Here is a 22,706-nt window from a genome sequence, read left to right on the forward strand (position 1 = left end):
TATCCTTTTCTATTATTAATGGAGCTCCTCTTGCAATTAATGTAATTACGTCTGTCTTCCTTTGCCCTAGGTATTTTGCTGAATAACCATCCGGAAAACGTTTATCAATTTTGCACGTTCAGTTCTTTCCAAGTGTGTCTCCTGTAGCACAGCTATTTGCACTTTACATTTTTTATGAATAGTTCAATACTCTTTCTTTTTTGTATTTATCTGTGAGACCATTAACATTTAACAATATTACAGAAAGCATCATATTCTTGACAAATTATTATTCCCATATTTTATGTATAACAGCTTTTTTATTAAATGTCTTGTTTCAGCTTTTGCATTATTTGCATGTACTGTTTGGCAGGTTAATCTTTTATACAGTTACTTGTCATCTCCATTCAACCCTATGTTACAGCTTAAATAACTTTTTGTTTTATTGAAAAAACCCTCAAACAAAAACACACCCTAATATCCCCCAAAACCTATTAACTTAATACCACACAAAACTATGTACAGCTTCGAATATTGAAGTTTTACCTTCCTAATAGGAAGAAATGTTCCAAACTGACAGCCATACATACAAACTCGACATAACCTAAAAGAAAGGTTATCCATGCTAAGATGCATGGTATAGCTTGTGTTTTTATTAAGTGCTGTCATCATTATAGCTCTCTCAGCTAGGAAAACACTTGAAAGCTTTCAGAAAACATTTAGTCCAAGCCATTTCTCTTTATCAGATTGTCTGCTAGAGACATGAGAACCAGACACAAAACTGTTTACTAGCCTTAACCCACTTAATCTCCTATGCGAGAATGAGAAAAAAACACTAGTTTTTCTTCTGTCATGCTCTTTTAACCAGATTTTTTTTTTACATTCCATTGCCTACATTTCTTAAAACTGAACAAGAGAATGGAGAAAGAAAAGAAAAAAAGTAGGAGCATCTATTTACATTAGTATCCCCATTACACTTAAAAAAATAACTGAATTTTTTTTACTTCATAACATGAAAAGAAAATCATGCTCCATTTAAATATTACTATTAAGAAAAAAAAATGTTTTACTTTCAGTTAACTTTCTCTCCCCTCTTCCCTCTCCTGAGTATTTTTCCAAGCATTAATGAGATGAAGTAGGGGCATATGCTTTAAGGTCTCCTACAAGTTTAACAAAGTCCAATAAAGTCCAATATCTCCAGATTTTCTTGTTGTATTTCTGTTCATCTCCTTCTCCCAAACCCTGTCTCTGCTTCATTTCTAGTGTACTTTCAATTCTTCTAGTCATCTCTTGTGCTTTTTAACCTCTCAAGCATTTTCCATTGAAACACTGGAAACGTTTTCACTGACATAGTCTCTCTGTGGTCTTTATTAACAGAAGAACAAGAAGCAGAATCTCATTCGGTTCTCCAGCTTATTTTCTGTTGAACACACTTTTGTATTTCTTTCTTAAGCATGTACTTCATCAAAAAATGATATTTTGAAGGTAGCTGGGTACAGCAGTTTGAATTTCTCACCTGCTTCTTGACATTCCCTGAATAATGGGATAAATGTGCCCCTCTTCTGCCTGGTGTACAATGAGTAGTCATTCTCCACAAACACTCTGCTTTCTCCCACATTTAGTACTTTGTCCTTCTGCCACAGTTTTATCAGAATCAACTCTTTCTGCCTGTAAGACTGCATCTTTACTATTAAAGGTCTAGGTTGTTTTCTCATAGCCAGGTTTGGAACATACACAAGATGTATCCTTTCAATTAGCAATTCCAGTTGTGGAATACCACTCCAGTTGTTTATTTGTGCTTTCATAAAATTAATAGATTGTTCCTTCCAGCTTCTTGGGTGCAGCAGAAAATCTCAGCTTTTCCCTATGCACTTTGTCCTCTAGTTCTATTATTTTTATGAAATATCACTTGTGCAGTATCATATTCAGCCAGCCTTTTCTTCATTTCAGCTTCAGAGTTTTGCAGCTTTATCACCTTATCTGAATATCTGTTTAAAGCTTCTTCCATTTTTTCCAGCCTTTTATTTTTTGAGTTGATATACTCCATCAGTAATTAATTTATTTTAGTCAGGTCTGTGTGCAGTTGCCCTATACTTTCCTCTAGGTTACCAGAAGTCATGTCTGGAGCTTGCACTGCTTTTTGTTGAACAGCTACAGTACGTTTCCCAGTCAGTGTTTTTTTGTCGCTTCTGTATTTCTTTTTTCCTGGCATCCAGCCAGTGTACTTACTAACCAATTACTGAATTTTACCCAGAAATCTAGGTCCACTGGCTTTCTCTACTAAGTTTCTGTTTTTACTCTGGGAGAGCTAGAATTAAGTTGCTACTCAGTATGTAGCCATCTTGGAAGTCCTAAGACTTTCTTCAAGTGTTGTGCACAATGACATAGTTTGTGTCAATGGAAGGTGCACACTGAAACAAATGCAAGAGCTTCAGAAAGAAAAAAAAATCACTAAACAGAAAGAGGAAGAATGGATATCTCCAATCAGGATCCAAGGAGGAAGATTTGTGACATTAGATCAAAAGATTCTGCATGTTTGAATCCTACAAACTCTGCAAACTGGGAAGAAAGATCACTCTCTCTTCCCTGCCATAAGTTATGACTGAAACCATCTAAGGACTGTAGAAAACAGTCCATGAAAAAAATACAAGCAGTAAAACCAGCACCCTGTATTTCATTGCAGTGATAACCAGATGACAAAAAAGTAAAACAGCATAATGGAATACCTAGAGAAAGGAATAATGAGAAGAAAGGATGTCATAAATCTTCCATAAAGAAAAATAGAGTGATGCTATCTATATAATGGCACAAAGTTCTGAAGATCTCATTTCTGTAAAGTGATTATCAAGGCAGGGAAAATTGACAGACTGCAGGGATGACACTTAAAGCCATAGCGACATAAACTGAATCATGGAAGAACTCTGTCCAAGAGGGCAGCATCTTTCAGAAAAAAGGAGTTCCAGATTAAGAAAACATAGTTAAATAATTACAAGTAGAATGTTCAGGGTAAGGGCCCATATTTTAGACAGGTGCTGGGCGTAGACAGCTGCCTTTCTAGCATGCAGCAAGAAAAACATTGAAGACATTTAGAAATGCATAAGATACTTTAAGCGTGGGAGGATTTAGGCAGTAACTTGGGATTTGCAGTACATCCAACAGGTAAAAGAAGGGACAAGTTAGGTGAGTAAAATAGTGATTTCCTGCACTTACATTCAACATAACAAAATTTGTACCCAGTGTTTTTTCTTTCTTTTCTTCTTTAAGCACATTTACATAAAACCTCAATGAAGTGGCGTGTTTCTGGAAATTAATATATATATTTTTTTGTTTTTTTAGGCAGATTTTTGTTCTTACAAAGAAGTCGCAATTGCTGTATCGCATATTGGCAATATGTATTTATAAAACACAATTCACTTTTTAAAGATTGCTTATGCACACTTTATTCTTATTCAGCATTACACACAGTGTATCTAATTGATATGAGGTGCCAGCTTGAAATATGTGTAGTGTTGTAATGTTTCCACTAATAAACTTCCAGACGTGCATGTCATGGTAGCTGCAAACTTGTATGTATGAATAATGCTGAAATGCACCCACCTACACTGCTTGTAACAAGTTTTTATATAAAAAAAAATATATTGTACAGTAACATCACTTCTAAAGTGGGCAGAACCATTACATTAACAGGTTTTCTCCACTTAAGAGAGATTTTACAGCATAACAATACATGACTCTTGGAAGTTTTATGTTCAATTTATAATAATTCAGTTCTGGAAACAGTAGTGGAGTTTTTGTGCCTAGCCAAGATACTTGAACTTTACTGCATGCAAAGTTCAGTAACCAGTTAAGTCACTTTAATTTTCACAGTCACTGTATTATCTCTTCCATCAGAAAATATTCACCTGAAGGGAATCAAACAACTGTCTTACCTGCCTAAGTCATCAGAGAAGTTTATTCCTTCACTCATTTTGCCTCCGACCACAGAAAACAGTAATGCGCCTGTCATAGGACCTCCTGATTTACTGCAGCGCTGTAGAAAATGAGAGAGACAAAAGCTGTTGAAAACCTTGCTAATGTTAAAGACCACAAAATCAATGCACAGAAAAAAAAATCAGGGCAAGACCAAGGATTAAAAAGTTTATAACACTCCTAGCTAAGCCCAAACAATTACTGCTATATTGGAAATAATGCACTTTAACAGACCAACTCCAGTCCTTGTCTGTATATATTTTGTATTGTAGTATGCTACAAAAATCACATTCATCCATGTGCTTGACCATCTGGCTTCTATCTATACCAGCTTAACTTGACAAAGTATATCACAATACAGAACCATCCATTTTTTTTCTCTACATTTTCCAAGCCAAACAATATATTCACTGTCCTCCAGTGTTGTGGAAACCAATTTTGTTTTCTCACTTCCTCATCTGCTGTTACCTTGCCCTGCTCCCTACGGTAACTGCAGGAACAGCCTTTCATCTCTAAATCCAAAACTCTATGCTGGAACCAGTCATGATCAGATAGCCAAACTACATATGTTTTCACGCTGCTGGGTCAGGATCCATACTTCCCGATGGTGCAATGTGCAAATAGGCTTTGCATGGATATGTGCTGTGGCTCAGCATGGACTCAACACATGCCTACAATTCTCTCTCTCAACAGTGCTACATGTTTAGGTGTGTGATACAACTCCTGTCCACTGCCAAGGTTCATTTGCATGCCAGGCTGCCCCAAAGCTTCCTTGTGAGTGACAGCAATTCCGCTAAATGGCACTTCAACTTTCCAGGTAGATTTCTGAACCCAGGTCACCATGGTGGCAGACTTCCTTTGCATCACTTGGTTAGATGAAAAGCCATCCTTCCACACAATTTTTTTTTTTTTTTTTTTTTTTTTTTTTTAAGCCTCACAATTCCTCTGACTCCACTGCTGGCTTCAGGCTATATTCTTGATCTCAATCTGCAGATCATTTCTCTACCACAGACGTTAAAATGACACAGAAGTTTCAAGGGTAGGCTCAAGCAGCTGTCCACTATTATGCTTAAGAACTTAAACCACTCAGCAAAATTTTATTATAAGGCAGATGAATGGACTATGCAGAGTTCAAATGTGGGAAACGGCAAAACTCTTTGAAAAGATCATGTAGTCCCAGTTGCCTGAGTCCAAACGCCGCCGCACCTAGTTCTCAACTACCCTTTAACTTTCAACGAGTCTCCACATCACTTATCCATACCCTAATCAAGAAACTAAAACCAACTACCCTTGCAGCGGATCTCCTCCCAGCTGAGTATCTACAAAAAGCTGCAGATGCCATAGCATACCCGATCTCTATACTGATCAGTATAACTATATCAGAAGCCACTATTCCCCTCCATCTGGAAGACATCCCATGTAATTCCACTCCACAAAGAGGGCAGTTCCACTGAACTGTCAAATTACAGGCCCATAGCTATCTTGTCACCTCTGGCTAAAATTATGGAGAAGTGCATCCATAAACAACTCCTGAACCATCTCCTTCAGAACCATCTCCTGGCTAACTCACAACATGGCTTCAGACCGCTCCACATTATAACCACGGCCCTCCTCTCCTTCTCCAATGTTATTAATCAAAACCAAAACAACAATAAGCTTTCTGCTGCCCTCTTTCTTAATCTCTCCAAAGACTTCGACATGGTCAGCCACCATCTACACACACTAAAAACTATTCCCCTAGATGTCCAAGCTATCCAATTGTTCAAATCTTACCAGAGTGGTTGACAACAGGCTGCTCTATGGCAGAACAAACTGTCTTCCCTTCTACCTATCACCCTTGGGGTCCCTTCATGGCTCTATATTAGGACCCCTATTATTTTCTATCTTTATCGACGTCTCCTATTAAACCCTAACAAAACAAAGCTGTTGCTTTTCTCCCGCACTTGTAAAGCCTTCTCTCCTACCTTTACTATACAATCTAACAATGGCACTGTCATTGTCCCAGACCCCTGTACCAAACTCGCAACAATTGATAATAACCTCAAGTTTGATAAGCATATTAATCAAACTATTAAAAAAGTTAATAAAAAACTTGGCTTATTTTACAAGATCAAAACTTTTCTCACTCCTCTAGCTAGGACTGTTATTGCCTGTGCACATCTACTTTCCACCCTCCTTTATGCATCCCCTCTCTTCACAAACTTGAATAAGTCTGACCTTAATAAACTCTCTAGCTGCTTTAATCATATTGCTAGATTTGCCACTGGAGCAGCATATAGAACACACCACTGTCTGAACCTAAAGAATCTAGGGTGGCTACAATTGCCTATCCAACTTCAGTTCAATCAGCTAATAGTAGCACATAAAATTCTCTACCAACCTGAAAACACACCCATGCTTACAAAAATGATCACCCCTTCCAGCAACCTCAAGACACTTCGCCAACAAATTACTAGTCCAAACCCTCAAAAGCAACAATTCATCTGGACACTCTCTATATGCCAACTCTGTTGGCAAAACATGGAACTCACTTCCTGCTGAGCTTACTTCAGAACCTGTTCTAACCCAATTAAAAAAAATCTAAAACAGTACCTTAAAATGCAATAGCTATGTCCTTGCTCTAAGCCTGACTAACTCTGGCAATATAAATAAGTGCTAAAGAGGTCTTTTGGCCACCCCTACATTACTTCCTTATTTGATAAACTTTAACAAATCAGATTTATATATGATAGAAGGAATGACTTTTATCCTATGAATTGTATCTGTAACAGTGTTTTAACTTATTTAATGTAACAGTTTTTTTCTGTATGCATGTGTGGAGCTTTTTTCCCTGGGCCTCCGCTGAAAATGGACATGTATCCAGTCGGACTATCCCAATCAACAAATGTAAAATAAAATAAATGTACAAGCACATTTTTCAGCCATATAAAGAAAATACACACATCTAAGCAAAGCCTGTCATGGCTTTCCAAATGGTTTCATTATAGTCACAGCACTATACCCCATATAACTTTAGTATTTGATTCAGTCAATCACACTGTATTACAAAAATTGGAAAAACTAAATTTTGGTAACAACATAGTCACTTTTTAAAGAGCTATCATTTCAGGTCTCAGCTGCCTCAACACTTAAACGTATTTACTGGCCAGACATGTTCTAATCTTATTGCTAAAGTATGGTTCTGTCTCAAACTGTAGAAAATAACATTTTCTGCTTTGTTTACTTGGCAGATCCTTTAATACATCATTACAACTTGCTTCAAAATTTAACTGGCTTCCAGTATGGAATAGATCTATTTTTTATTCAGTTTCCTTCTGTCTGACCTCATAAATTTGAATTGGTGCTCCATCCATTAACGGCCAAAGTGTCAACAAAAGAATATATATATATATATATATATATATATATATATATATATATATATATATATATAAAACCGCATATATAGTAAGTGCATTTAAAAAAAAAAGATCCCATCAACTGGAATATATTCCAGTAGAAATCAGAAACCTGAAAACTGCAACATTTCAAAAAGACACTCTGTGTATATATATTTCAAACTGACGACAACTGCACTTTGGCAATTGGCACGGTTTGGAGAAATGTTCTTATATAAATTAACTGAGCTGATGACATAAATAATGTTAGGCAAAGAGAACAGATTTAGGAAAGGATGTGCTTTTGTTTGCAAAGACTACTCAACCCCTATGAAACAAGATAATGCCACTGACAACTTTGTAATTCGGGATACAAGTATTCAGCAATCTGAGGATTCAGGGTGTATAGAAGGAAATAAAATGAAAGCAAGGAAGGCGTTCACAACAAACAAGAAAAAGAAACTGATAAATGTGTGTAAAGCAAAGAATACATACTAAAAATGACACTGCTTTGTTATGTAACACACAGATTACAGGGAATAACATTTTCTATCAGAAAACCTTCAGCCTACAGAAACAGGCATCATTTTTTCAAAAGAGAAGGTAGAAACAAGAGGAAAGGTGAATAGGAAGAAATTAAAATTGAACGTGGAAGGAATGAAGAACATTACTGTAAGAAAAATAGAGGAGAAAGACAGACACTGACAACATGGCTGAAGCTGTGGATGTACAAATCCAGCTGGATGAGAATTATATGCTTGCAAATGTAATAAGCAATGAAAACAGTGGGCTTAATAAGACTAATGGTGATGTTACAATTGACGGAGCAGATATTACTGAATTAGAAGTTGAAAATTCTTCAGCTCTGGTCAGAAAAGATATCCTTGTAATTGCTGATTTGTTTATTAGAGGAACTAATACATTTGCAGATAAGATATTGAACACGGAATAGTGTTATACTTGCCAGAAGCAAATACAGAGAATGTGAGACAGGCCTCAGAATGTCTCAAAGTAAAAAATAATCTGTTTTTATTCATGTCAGTACAAATCATCTCATCCGCAAGGACTCTCTTACTGTTAGTAGGGAACTTACAGCCCTCTTGGATAGCACAGCTTGTACAGTTGTTATGACATATTTTTCAAAAATCATATATAGAAAGGAGGCTCATTTCACTATGAATGAAAATATTTTTGGGGTAAATACCTACGTAAAAAAAATGTCCCTTTTTAAAAAATGGAAATGTGTAGAGCATCCGAGCCTAATTTTGGGCACATGTGTTCAGACAGAATGACATGCACTTGTCAAAATTAGGAAATATTTGAAATTTAACAATTCACAGATAGCAACATTTGATGCATCTCTGATGGTTGTTAATGCTAGGAGCATCAATAAAGATTTTTTTGACTGGAAAATTTGCTATGTTCCCGCAAGATGGATATTGTTATTGTTTGTGAATCATAGTTAAAGAACAATGACTGGAAACCAGTTCCCTCAGGGTATAAATGTTTTTACTCTAACAGACATTGTAACAAAAAAATCAGGTGGAAGTGTTATGATAGGGATTAAAGATAGCTATAAAAGACATGCGTGAATGGGCGTGCCTTCGTTGAAGGTTGGGCATCGAGCTGGCAACTCGGCATTGTGAAAATCTTCTGCCAATCATTAGTGGACCGGAGTTCCGATGTGGCGACCCCTAACCAGGAAAAAGCCGAAAGACAACAACATGAGACCAGTGCTTTATTACATGTTCAGTGATAAAACCAATACTATAGACTGTAACTGAGAATAAAGACAACCCTGGAACATATAACAATTGCTGGAGTGTAAAGACCACCAAATCCAAGTGCTGATGACCTAGAGGAATTCATACATTTCTTGCATGAGACACAAGAAGGAAGAATAATAGGTGCTAGGGTCTTAGATTTATCAAAAAAAAGTTGAAATAATACTGATTCAACAGCATTGTAAGGAAATTATTCACAACACATGTTGAGGAACAACAACTGCTTCAGACTGTAAAACAACTACAAAGGAACAGAACATACTAGATACTGTTTGTGTTCTTAAAGAAATTACTGCTACTTTGTGTTAAGTTTTCCACAATTAATATGCAGTGATCACGGGGTTATAAAGGTTAATAAGTTGCCAGATAATTCTGATAAATGAAATCTAAACCAATGCACAGAAGATTAATAACAGATTATACAAAAGCAAAACAGTCACTATGTAAAAAACTAACTGGATAGATGCGTTGATGCATTCAGTGGAAAAACTGCAGAAGGAATGTGGAAAGTTCTGAAAGAGAAATTGTTTGAATGCAAAAAAAAAAAATCAAAACATGTTTAACATCAGGAGGATATAGTTCCATAAAAAGAAGACAGTTAAGGGAAGAGACAAAAATATAAGACATGGAAAAGAGGTTGAACTGCAACTTTGAAAACTGAAATAAACAAGCTGGACAAACAAATTATGCATAGTATGAAACAAGATCAAGAAAAATTTGAAAAAAAATGTATATAACAACATTGAGCATAACAGGAAACCATTTTGTAGATACATAAGATGTGGAAGGAGTAAAGACATACAAATTGATAAATTGTGTGTAGATTCTTATGGAAAACAGTTTGGTTCCGTAAAGGAGGTGATAAGTTGTCCTAGTGGCATCCAAGTAATCTTAGATACTGAAATCAAATTAGATTATATTGAAAAAGAGCTATGCAAACTGGACCTAAACAAAGCACAGGAAGGAGACGGAATTAGTCATAATGAACTGAGAACACTTCAGAAAAAACTTACAGTATCATTATATCCATTATTTACTAGGTCATATAAATATGGGAGATTCCTCAGGACTGGAGACATGCACTTATTAAACCGGTCTTTAAGGGAAAGGGGAGTAGGACAAACCCAGAATCATACAGATCCTTAAGTCTACTTTCATGTTGTAAAAAAATAATGGAGAAGCTAATATGTACAAGTTATTGTCAAAATTGGAAAGGTTTGGACTTTAAACCATACTAACAGCATGCATATGTTGAAAATAGATCTGTTACCACCTGTAACACGATAATCTACAACAATAACTGCTATAAATGAAAAACTGTGCGGTGATGTAATTTATACATATTTATCTTCAGTATTTGGTATGGTTATACCAAAACACTAAGTGAATTAGAAGAACTAGGTATTCATGTACTCTTGATAAGATGTAGAGCTGCATGCCTTACAAATAGGACATGGCAAGTATCATACAACAATTGAACATGTGAAATTCTTGGTTATAGTCAGAGTGTCTCACAGGGCTCTGTCTTAGGCCCATACTTGTTTAGATTGTATCTTTCAGATCTCTTTCATCTGAGGTGTTCTGTCTGTATGCAGATGACTTGAAATGAGTAAACTGATTATGTGTATTACAGATAGGGAATGTCTGCAAAAGAACTTGACTAAATTGACCATTTGGGGACAGGAGAATAATATGCTGATAAACGCATCAAAAAGTAAGCATATGAGATTTGAGAGACATAAACTGAAAGTTAAACATCTAATACAGCACACACTGATTGAAACTGTAGATTCATTTAAGGCCTTGGGTATATGCATAGATTCAGCTTTGAGTTTTTCTAATCATATCAACCAAAAGGTTAATGATAGTTATAGAAGCATAGGTTATATAAAAAGATTTATAAAGTCTAATAAATCAGAAATGGTGAAGTCACTGTTTGTTAGTTATATTAGATCCAAAATTGAGTATGGAATACCAATATGGAAACCTTATAAGAAAACAAGCATGCATAAACTGGAAAGAGTATAGCGGAAATATACCAAGGGCATCCACAGATGTGAAAAGTTAAATTATGAAAGATTACAATATCTGAACCTGTACAGTGTCTCATATAGATATTTAAGAGAAGATCTTATTCAGGTATATAGTGCATTGAGAGACAATTACCTCTGGGAATGTTTGGGGTTATCAAAAATAGTACATCATCAGACAATCTGTGTAGAAGATTCTATAGAACTGAGGTGTACTAATCGGTTCTCTAAAACAAAGATGGTGCATGGTATAGACTACCAAATTACATTAAAGCAAGCACTAGTTTAGATATTTTTAAAAACTGCCTGGACACTTATGTGAGCAACTGTTATGATAAATTGGCAGGCTAGAAAGGCATTAATGCCCAAGCTTAAAATATTTGTATGCATTTATATATGCGGTATCAGTCTGTATGTGTGTCCCTAGTGATTAACAGCAGTAAATGGAAGACACTTTCTTATTAGGTGCTCATGAGAGGACCAATTAAGATAGCCTTCCTCTCTGTTTCAAACTGGCTATTCTTCCCAAAGCTCTCACAATCAGGTGCTTTCTTTATCAGCACAAGCAGTGATGTCATACAGAGTACTGGATGTATGTTTAGCCCCAACTAGTACTAGTTCATCACAAACTCCGAGCAAACATGGATGACTGCTGAAATATTAAGGAGTGCAACTGTAACCATCAGAAAGGTGAAACTACAATTGCAAATTTAGGGAAATGTAGACTAGGTCTGAGTTAGTGGTAACACTGAGTGCTCCCTCTAAGTTGAGGTACAGCAATCTCATACATATAAGTAGCATGTAAGTGGCAGCACAGACCCATATCTGGGATGCAGGACAGTCTGTCCCTGGAAAAACTCTAACTGGATATCAGTGAATTTGGAAATGTATTTTTTTTTTTAATCAACTATTTTCAGATGTGCTACAGCTGTGATTTCAGGCCTCACACTTGCGAAAGGGGACAAAGTACTCCTTGTAAAACTAGATAAAACAAAGGAAATCTACAATGCATCGTCATATTCTTGCAACAGCATAAACAAATCAAAGAGTAGGTCAAATATTTCAAAAGGAAAACCAAATAAACGAAAAAGGAGCACTCCACAAGATGTACTTGACAAAATGAAACTATTTAGAGCTTTTGTTCCTATTACAAGAAAGTACAGTTGTGTACACTTACCATAAATGTAGATGTTCGAGTGTTTTCACTGTTGCAGTCATCACATTTGGGTTATCTGCTTGCAGTAGCCCTCAGTCGGCCTGATTAACAAAGTCTTGATCCTGCGTCAGTTGCTGTCTCTTCTTCCATGACGTCAGGGGTATAATACACGCAGCCGACGCCATATATAAAAATACAAGGTTATACCTCAGACAAAAAAGCAAATACAACAAAAACCTTTTAAGCATAGTACAGGAGAGTAGAGGTATAGCCAAAAGAAGACAGGGGGTTGGAGGGAGGGTAACCAGGACTATAACAGTGAATACACTCAAACATCTACGTTTATGGTAAGTGTACACAACTGTACTATGTTCTTCGTGTTTCACTGTTGCAGTCATCACATTTGGTTAGATTCCCAAAGCTAAGGATGGGAGATGGAATTTGCAGTGGCAAAGCCAGCTCTGGATTTAGAGAAAATTGGCAGATGGTAATGCTTGGTGAAAGTATGTACAGAACTCCAGGTAGCAGCTTCTAGGATGTCCTTGGTAGGGACGCCTCTGAGAAAGGCTGTACAGGTAGATGCAGCCCTGGTTGAGTGGGGTCTGATCCCCTGTGGGATAGGTTTTCCATGGTGCTTGTAGCAGAAATGAATGCAATGGCCTATCCATTTGGAAATGGTTTGCTTTGAAATAGCTTTTTCCTCTGCCCCTGCAGCAAAAGCCACCAGCAGTTGTTCAGATTTCCTTTGAGGTTTAGTCCTGTCCAAGTAGAATCTAAGTTGTCTCTGCACATCTAAGGAGTGCAGTACCAGTTCGCCTTCGTTCTGTGGATTAGGAAAGAAGGTTGGCAAATGAATGGACTGATTAAGGGCCACACTGGATGCCACCTTGGGCATGAAGGAGGGATTGGTCCTGAGGGATACCCTGCCTGCATGAAAGATGATGAAAGGCTCCACTGCCATAAGGGCCTGTAATTCAGATACCCTTCTTGCTGATGTGATTGCTAAAAGGAAAGCTGTTTTCCAATAAAGGAATTTTACGTCTGCAGTAGCAGCTGGCTCGAAAGGAGGAAGAGTGAGTTTTTTCCAAAACAAAGTTAAGGTCCCAAGCTGCAGTTGGAGCTCTCCTGAGTGGTCGTAAATTTTTGGCCCCTCTGAGGAACTGCTTGAGCAGTGGATGAGAGAAGAGGGGAGGTTCTGCGTTGTAATGAGCTGAAATGGCTGAGGCGTGAATTTTGATTGAGGAGAAAGACAGGCCCTTGTGAAGCATCTCAGTTAAGTATTGTAAAATCTGAGGTTAAATTGGGCATTGCTGTGCTCATCCCTCGAGATTGGTTCCAGGCACAGAATCTTTTCCATTTTTCAGCATAAGATTTTCTAGTACTAGGCCTCCTAGACTCTAAAATGATATCCATCACTGGTATACTGAGGGATGGTAAAGGAGAGATTAGGTAATTAGCCAGGCTGCTAGGTTCAGTGTTAGAAGCTGAGGGTGCAGAGGAGTCTGAGGCAGGTGCCATGGGGCCAACAGTGACACTGCGCAAGATGGGGTACCAGTGTTGGTGTGGCCAGTCTGGTGCAATCAAAATTGTCCTTGGTTTGTCTTGTATGATCTTTAGTAGTACTTTGGAGAGCAGAGGCAGAGGAGGAAAGGCATAAACTGACAGTTTTTTCCAGCTGAAGGACAGAGCACCCACTTTTCAAGCTTGTTTGTGGGGAGTCCTTGTGCAAACTTTGTCCAACTGATAGTTCTGGGGGGAGGCAAACAGGTCTATATCTGGGCTCCGCCATTTGCTTGTCGACAAGTTGAAAATCCTTGGTTCCAGTTTCCACTCGTGTGGGTCCATGAGGTTTCTGCTTAGTTCGTCTGCCAGTGTATTTAGTTTTCCTGGCAGGAATTGAGCTTGTTGATGCACTCGGTAGCTTAGGGCTGTGTTCCACATTGCCATGGCTAGTCTGCAGAGGGGGTATGAATGTATACCCCCCTGCTTGTTTATGTACCACATAACAGTTGTGTTGTCCGTATTTACCATTAATTGTCCTGGAAGAATGTGGTCCTTGAAGGCTGTCAGAGCATTTTGTACAGCTAACATTTCTTTTTGATTGATATGCAGGTGCATTTGACTTGGGTTCCATTTGCCCTGAATGCACTTCCCTGCCAGGTGAGCCCCCCATGCATAGTCTGATGCATCTGTTGTTAGGGTTTGGGTGGCAGGGGGTAGTGTGAATGGTGGTCCCTTGTTTTGGTGGCAGGCCTCTGCCCACCAAAGGAACTCTAGGCGTAGGCAAGGTATGATAGGAATCATTGCTTCTAGATCCTGAGAATGTTGATACCATATGCTTTTTAGATACCACTGTAGTTTCCTCATATGCAGTCTTGCATATGGAATTAGAAGAATGCAGGAGGCCATGAACCCCAAGGCTTGTAGTATTTGCTTTGCAGATAGCAGGGTTTTTGTGGCCACTTGTTTGAAGTAGGTTGTCAAATGAATTTGTTTCTCTGGCGTGAGGAAAGCAATCTGGGAAGTTATATTCAAGCTTGCGCCCAGGAATATAATTTATTGACAGGGTACCAGGTGTGATTTCTTTTCGTTTATGGTGTACCACAGACAAGTTAGCACCCTTTGTACAAAGGCCAGATGATTCAAAATTATGTCCTGGTTTTCTGCCTGAATTAGACAATCGTCCAGTTATGAGTATATTTGAATATTTCTTTGCCTGCAAAATGCAATGACTGGAGCTAGGCACTTTGTGAATACTCTGGGCGCAGTAGATAAGCCAAAGGACAGTGCAGAGAACTCATCGTGCATACAGCCTGCTTTGAAGCGTAGGTATCTTCTGCAAGATTCCCTGATTGGGATGTGCAGGTATGCTTCCTTTAAATCTAGTGTTGCCAACCAGGTGTCTTTGCCTAGCATGGGAAGCAACTGGTGAAGAGTCAGCATCTTGAATTTTGGAATCACCAAAAGGGTGTTTAGAGTAGACAGGTCCAGGATAGGATACCATGAATTGTCTTTTCTGGGTACCAGAAAAAGTCTTGAGTTGAAACCTTGTCCCTTTTCCTCTCCTGGTACTAACTGAATAGCCCCATGCTTGAAAGAGAAAGTACTTGCTTTTGGGCCTCTGCCCACTGATTTGGGGGTAGATCTGGCCACCCGCTTGGTGTTGGTAACATGTGGAAGTGAAATCTGTATCCCTGAGACACTATATTTAAAACCCATTTGTCCTGGGTAATGAGTTCCCAGTTCTTTGCATGAAGAGCAATCTTTCCCCCCAAAGGGGCAGTCAGTTGAGAAGTGCTTGGAAGCTTTAAAAAGAAGTCATTGAGACAGTTTACCACAGGGGGAGTTTTATTACTCCCAGATTTGGAAGTGGAGACCCCCCCCCCCCACTGCTTAGTCCTGTACGTATCCTGAGACTGAAGCCTGGGAGCTCTGCTGGATCTGGGTTTGGACTGAGAAGGTCTAGAAGAGGCAGGAAAGGACCAATTTTTGGAAGGACAATGCCTACTAAACCTTGGAGGTTGTACTTGTAAAAAAAAAACTTTAACAGTTTGCATAGATTTAGCTTTTTCCTCCATCTTTTTAAGAACTTCTTCTGCCTTGTTGCCAAACAGCCGGTCCTGGTTTAAGGAAGCATCCAGTAATTTTGCTTTAACATGATCTGGCAAGGATTGCTCCTTAAGCCAAGCATGCCTTCTAAGTACAGACCTAGTTACAGCAGCCCTGCAAGATGCTTCTAGTGAATCAAAACCACATTGTAAAGTATGTTTTCCTACTTGTTCAGCTGAATGCAGTAAATCCTGTAAATACTTATTTCCAGCACAATCATGAATCAACATCATTTTCTGTTTAAGCAATCCAGTAATATGCTGCTGATACTTTAACATATGAAACTGGCAGTTTAAGGCCCTAATGGCCAAAGTTGCAGAAGTGTATACCTTCTTACCCCATCTATCCAGCGCCCTAGAGTCTCTATCAGAGGGGGTATGATTTTTGGCAGTAGTAGCTTTAATGCCCTTGGGTCCCTGTGAAATTGTCTCAGGATCTGCAGTACGATTTTTAAAAAGGAACTTGTGAGAGTCAGGGACCCTGTAATATCTATCAGGTTTTCTGGGAACAGGAGGTAGAGAGTCAGGGACCAAGCTAGATTCCGAAAAGGCATCATCAACAATGTCTAGTACAGGAGGTGTGGCTAAAGGCCTGTACTGGGGCAGGAGTAAGAAATCCCTAAGCTTCTTTTTAGAATCAGAGAAATCCTGACTTTCCCAATGAAAATTCTCCCTGACAGTATGCAAGGTTTCACCAAAAGAGAAATCCTCGTGGGGGGGGGGGGGAGCAGAGGGAATGGCGCAGAGGGAATAGAGTCCTCAGCAACAGAATCCTCATAGGTAGATAAGGGTAAATCCTGGTCATCAGAGGAAACAGAAACTTCAGAATCCTGGTCAGAAGTATCATAAGCAAACTCAGTCCTGGGTCACTTAGAGGGGGAAGGTTGTCTTCCCCTGATTAAAGTAATAAGGTCTTCAAGCATTCTTATCATTTGTTTTTTAGGCATAGAGGCCTGACCATGCGGTCTGGGCGCCAGTTTTCTAGGCATGGTTCGAGTTTTAGGCCTTGAAGAAGATGGCATTGGTTTAATACGCAAGTCAGTAGGTCTGAATACACCCTCAGAAGCCAGTGTCTGCACAGCGGCTCCGGACCCATCCAAGGTAGATACATCCGCAGATTCCACAGTTGAAGCATATCACGGCATACCGGACTCCGAATGGGTCTCAGTAGAGACCTGCAAATCTGAACTAGCGGGTATCAGGGGCTGCAAAAGCACCTCACTGAGTACCGGTGAATTGGCGAATGGCTTAGGAAAAGCGTCGTAGGCAGCTTTGGACCCAGGTGGCCTGTCTCTGTCTTTATATTTGCGTATTTTCAGAATGTTGGTAGTCTGATGGCTTACCGAAGACATATCAGGATAATTGAACCGAGCACCAAAATATTTAGAAGCGAAAATATACCGACAACGGACAGTTCGTGGTTTAAATAAGGCACAAAACCGACAACGAGGTACGTCGTGGCCAAGGCCTAAAATCTTTATGAGGTATTTGCTTTCCACAAGTTATGCAATTATTTACTTTTACTGACATCGGTTTAGAGCAAGAAAAAGTTTCCCCAACGGGGTACTTAGCTTTTAGTTGAAAACTTCAGTTCTGAAACTCAAAAACGAAAATGTCAGGAGTCAGCAGACCGGCACTTGCAAACTGCCTTCTTCTTCCGGCACCACATGGCAAGAAAGACTGGTGTAATGGTGTCGGCTGCATGTTTTATACCCCTGACGACCTGACGTCACAGAAGAAGAGACAGCAACCAACTCAGGACCCAAGACTTTGTTAATCAAGCCGACTAAGGGCTACTGCAAGCAGATAACCCAAATGTGATGACTGCAACAGTGGAACATGAAGAACATCTTCATCAGAATAAAATACATTCCTGTAAGCAAGCGTAAATATGCTAAAAAAGGCAGGCATGAAAGGAAGTGTTAATGCGTCAGCCTTTCAGATCTTCTGTTTAAAACTGGAGCAAGAGAAGCAAATTCATTCAAGCCAGGTAAAACATCATAGATTAAAAGGATTTGCCATGATAATTCCTTACAAAGTAAGGTAGTTTGCCAATCACCCCCTCCCTGCTTTCCTGGAAGATGTTTTCCAATTAAAAAAAGTAAACTTTTTAAAATCCTTACAAGAACTAATATGTTAAATAAAGCATAATTTCCATCACCATTTCTGATGGAATGCAAATGTTCATAGATTCTTTTAGTTAATCTTCTCTCAAATTTTCCAATATAGAAATCAGGACATACAGAACAAAGGGCCACATAGACCACTGCAGCAGTGTTGCAACAACAGAATAGCTCTGGGATGGTTCAAAATAAACACATGTGGTCCCTCATAGATGTAAAGACACTGGCTTCATACACCACACATGTTCATACAGAAAAATGTAGATGGAGTGGCCATCCAGTTCTCAAAAGAAGTAGCAATATTGTTCAATAACTTGTATATAACAGATGGTGTGGTGACAAATTTAGTAAGACCAGGAAAACACAGAAAACCTGGACCAAATGTTCTAGTACATATGCTACCAGCATCCAAGGAATTATATAAGACAATGGATAATGCATAGTAAAACAGAATTCCTGACCTGGGGGTGCTGTATAAAGGTTTTCACAAGATGGGTGCACAAATCTGGTCTAATTGATGGAAATGGATAAAGTCAATGACTTTCTCCAAAATGTTGCTGGGGTAAGTATGAGCAAAATACATTCATTAAAACAATTACAACCTCAGAGACTATTCTGGAAAGATTAATGAACTGTCCCTTCACAATGCCCTTTTTTCCCCATACGAAAATGTAAGTAGCTGTCGGTAAAAGTGCCCTTTCTGTATATGGTGGACTCAATGGCTGCTAGGCAATTTTTTGTATAAATACACACCAAAGAAATAAATACACAGATGTTGATTGCTAAAAGAGAATTCCAGAAAGAAAGTAGTACAACCAAGGTATTGAAAAAACTGGTTAAGTATGTCCAAGTTAACACTCCAAACAATAAATATCATCCAGGAATCTACGCTATAATCTAATGAAGGGGCAGAACTCATTGCTCCTTAGAAACAAGTGCTCCCAACGGCATAGTAACAGATTGGCAAAAGTTGCAGCTCAGGCTGCTACCATTTGCCACTCCAGAGGATTGCTTAAAAGTTATGATTAGAACCAAGGCCATCGTAATACAAACACTGCTGATGTCCCATGGAGACACTGCTGTGTTAGTTGAAACAATGCCATGAAACCATTCAAGTCCAGTGGATTGAGAAAGAACTGCAAACAAGTCCTTGACATCCACCCTGACCAAAATATCACTTGGCTTATATTGTAAATCCCTGATTTTACTAAGGAAGTCCCAAGAGTCTTTTAGGGTTGAAAAATTATATAGATGCTGCTCTTACTCTGCTTACTGCTTGCTTGCTGTTTACTGCTGAATCAGATACACATAGCTTTGCATGACTCCATCTGTAGTCTGTTTAAAGCACCAAGCCTTTCAAATTGCACACTGATAAAGAAATATATTTTTCAGCTATAAGCACAGTTACAGATAACTTATTTTATAACAAACCACACGTAGTCTGTCAGATTTGTAGCATATATTTACAAAGTTTTCCTTCATTACAGATATGAATGATGACTTCTACAAAATACCTCTCTGTCCTTCTCTCACATAACTGAATTACTACAATTGCTATATACAGAGCTAGTCACGCACACATTTCCTCTTGGTATGTTTTTCTGGCCTTATGTGGGAAGTCACATAATGTCTGTTTTAGACTTTTCTATTGTCCTTTTGTGATTTAAGCACTTTTGCTGATGTGAGGATGCCATTCTGAAAGGAAACATCTGTATAAGCTGTTCCTACTGGAAAAACATCACGTATTGCTGAATTTATAAAAAAGGATATCTGTTAATAGATATTTGTTCTACAAACATGAGAAAATCATGTAATGCTTGTTTTCCAGTATTGCTTTGTTAGGCATTTTCTGATGCTGTGAAGAGAAGCCTGTCTGTTATACATATAGTATGAATGCACATTGTAAACTCTATACATATATTCAAGCAAACTTTTTCTTTCAGCATATTTACAACAGAATTAATTTCAGCTTTATATTCATAATATCTAACAAATCCCTCTGTTTTTAAACATACTCAAAACATTCTATATAAAAAACACATTATTTTTATATAAAACCTTTAGTCTTTTTTGATACAAGTCAAAATGCAATTTTACATAGTTAATACAATGAAAACATGTATTACTACCAAACCTGAATGTATTTAACAACTTTTTCTTTTGCAGACCATTCTGTGAAAATATTTTATCAGTTATGAGCTGTGTCTGTTTTAATTTTACTTGATTAATTTATTATTTTGCAATAATAGAATTTCATTTATGACTTAGAACTGTTTTATTAACTCTTTGCAACTGTTGAATTAATTATAAGAGACAATAACTATGTGCTACTGCAAGCATTTATACACTGCTGAAAATATACAGTTTTAATGTCATTTTAACCATAAGATTGTGGTCATGTCTCTGAACTGCCCATTTTCCTCTAATTGGGGTAAAACCAGTGATATTACAACTTGACAAATTACTTTTGAACTTATTACGATGTATCCTGTACAGTATGTATTTACACAGACTGTTTGCTATTTATGCATTTCAATTTACTAGGTATACTGGACCCACTTTTTTAAAACATGTTTTTTCACACGTATTTATTACTAGACATTCATTTAATTTGTACTGAATTCTTCTGCATTTGTACATACAATGACTATAAAGTACATTTAGTCTAATCTTACAAATTTAATAACATTAATATTAAGCAAAATCTTGGAAAATGTTTGTCTCTTTAGAAATATCTAGTGGAATTGCCACCAAATGCATATGTCCTGTTATTTTAAACTACATACTCAGCAATTAAAAATATTCATGCTTTTTTATACCAACATTGTTTTGTCAAAAACATATTGAAATAGTGACCATTCTTGCTATTAGAAACATTTATGCATTTTGCATATCTTTATTCTCTCTTGTATAGCTTTAATAAAGCAATTTTAAATCGTCTCTTGTTTCTTAGACCATCTCTTGTATAGCTTTACAATTTAACAGGTTGTAAATACAATTTAATTCTAAACAATACAATAATAACCATTATGATAGCTATTAACAACTTGTAAAATATCTTATCCTGTCAGGTTTAATCCAGTTTACCAGTATTTCTAATACACTAATACCTGTTTTTCCCCCCATAAAAGAGTATTGTCAAGAAGGAATGAGATATTTTTTCCTGTAGCTTTATTTTAGACCCTTGTTTATTTTTTCTGTAGCTTTATTTCAGACCCTTGTTGTTTATTTTTTCTGTAGCTTTATTTCAGACCCTTGTTGTTTATTTTTTCTGTAGCTTTATTTCAGACCCTTGTTGTTTATTTTTTCTGTAGCTTTATTTCAGACCCTTGTTGTTATTTTTTCTGTAGCTTTATTTCAGACCCTTGTGCAGTACTGCTTATACAGTCAGTGTAAAACTGAGAAAGTGCCCCTCCCCCTGTAGTACTTCAGCACTGTTTACCTGCCCTATGCTGTGAGATTAGAATGTATGTTAGCCCAACACTTTGGTTACACATTTATTTTATTAGGTTACTAAATAAAGCTTTCACTGTATATTACCTCTAGTAGGTATTTACACCCTCCTGCAAAATTGATTTGAACTGTATATATATTATAGCCCATTTGCTGGCTGTACTTGATGCAACTGAGGTTTTCTTGTCCTTTTAACATTTACTTGCAAACAGATTATCAGTGACATCTATGCACAATTGTGACATTTTATTACAATTACCAAATAGTGTTGCTTGTAAACATTTTAACAAGTATGTTTTAATAACAATGATGCTTTAGAAAAACTCAAGCTACTTGTCTGGCAATCAGTCTTGTTGTTTATCTGATCTTTCCAACATTTCCTGTAACTATTCATTCAGTCTAGGAAGGTCTGAGCTCACATTTCATACTCTATAAACTATAATTAATTATTTTGGCATTTTTCCTTTAATGTGATTGTGATTTGCATAACTATGCATTTATACTACATTGCAATTAGCTTACATGGATTTCAGTATTTTTTTTTATTATTTATTTCACTATTTAACTGTCCTGCCATTAATTTTACAAAAACTGTTTGACAAATACCATCTGTGATTTTCATTTTAAAATTTAGAACTTTAACTGTTTGGTGTTACTATACAATTATAACATATGTTTATTTATATTTGCTGTTGTCTACCTTTTGCTTTTGTGTATTGTAAACAAATGTACTCTAGATGAAAAGAACACACATGCATGTCTGTCTTGTATATGTATATCTTTATACAAGCATGTCAGTCTTGTGACTTTAAATCTTTATTCTTATTAACTATTTTTATTTAATTTTATGCACTATAACTGTTTCGTTTACCTTTTGACTATGCTAAGAATGGCAGTCATATGCTTTAATTTACTGTAGTACTGATAAATGTCTTGCTTTAACTGAATGAAAGTAAAACATTTGAGAATGATTTGTCACTACCATGTATGCTTAACCATTTTCAAAACATAAACATACTATAAAATATATTTATTTTGCACAGATTAACTGTGTATGCAGGAAATTCCCAGTCTTTGTCAGTTGAGCTAATTTATTTCCTTTATCCTGCAACTGCTGCTGAATTTCCTGTGATGTTGCATGGTCTTTCTGACATTCTTTAGTAAGCTGCTCTGCTGAATTTGAAACTCCTATGCACTTTTGAAAAGATGTGTGTATAACTTGTCTAA

The 22,706-nt window shown here is 37.3% G+C and overlaps 1 protein-coding gene across 1 annotated transcript in view; it reads right to left on the reverse strand.

The window, feature by feature from the left end:
• The window catches only part of DDX11 (DEAD/H-box helicase 11), a 1,280,855-nt gene that overhangs the window by 102,737 nt on the left and 1,155,412 nt on the right, over window positions 1–22,706 (reverse strand). The window contains exon 23 of the mRNA XM_044087617.1: window positions 3,909–4,009. Within this exon, the coding sequence (XP_043943552.1) occupies window positions 3,909–4,009 (101 nt within the window). The remainder of the gene's footprint in view (window positions 1–3,908; window positions 4,010–22,706) is intronic.

Source organism: Protopterus annectens, chromosome 11.part0, assembly GCF_019279795.1.
Source record: "Protopterus annectens isolate FY-2018-M chromosome 11.part0, PAN1.0, whole genome shotgun sequence".
NCBI lineage: Eukaryota > Metazoa > Chordata > Ceratodontiformes > Protopteridae > Protopterus > Protopterus annectens.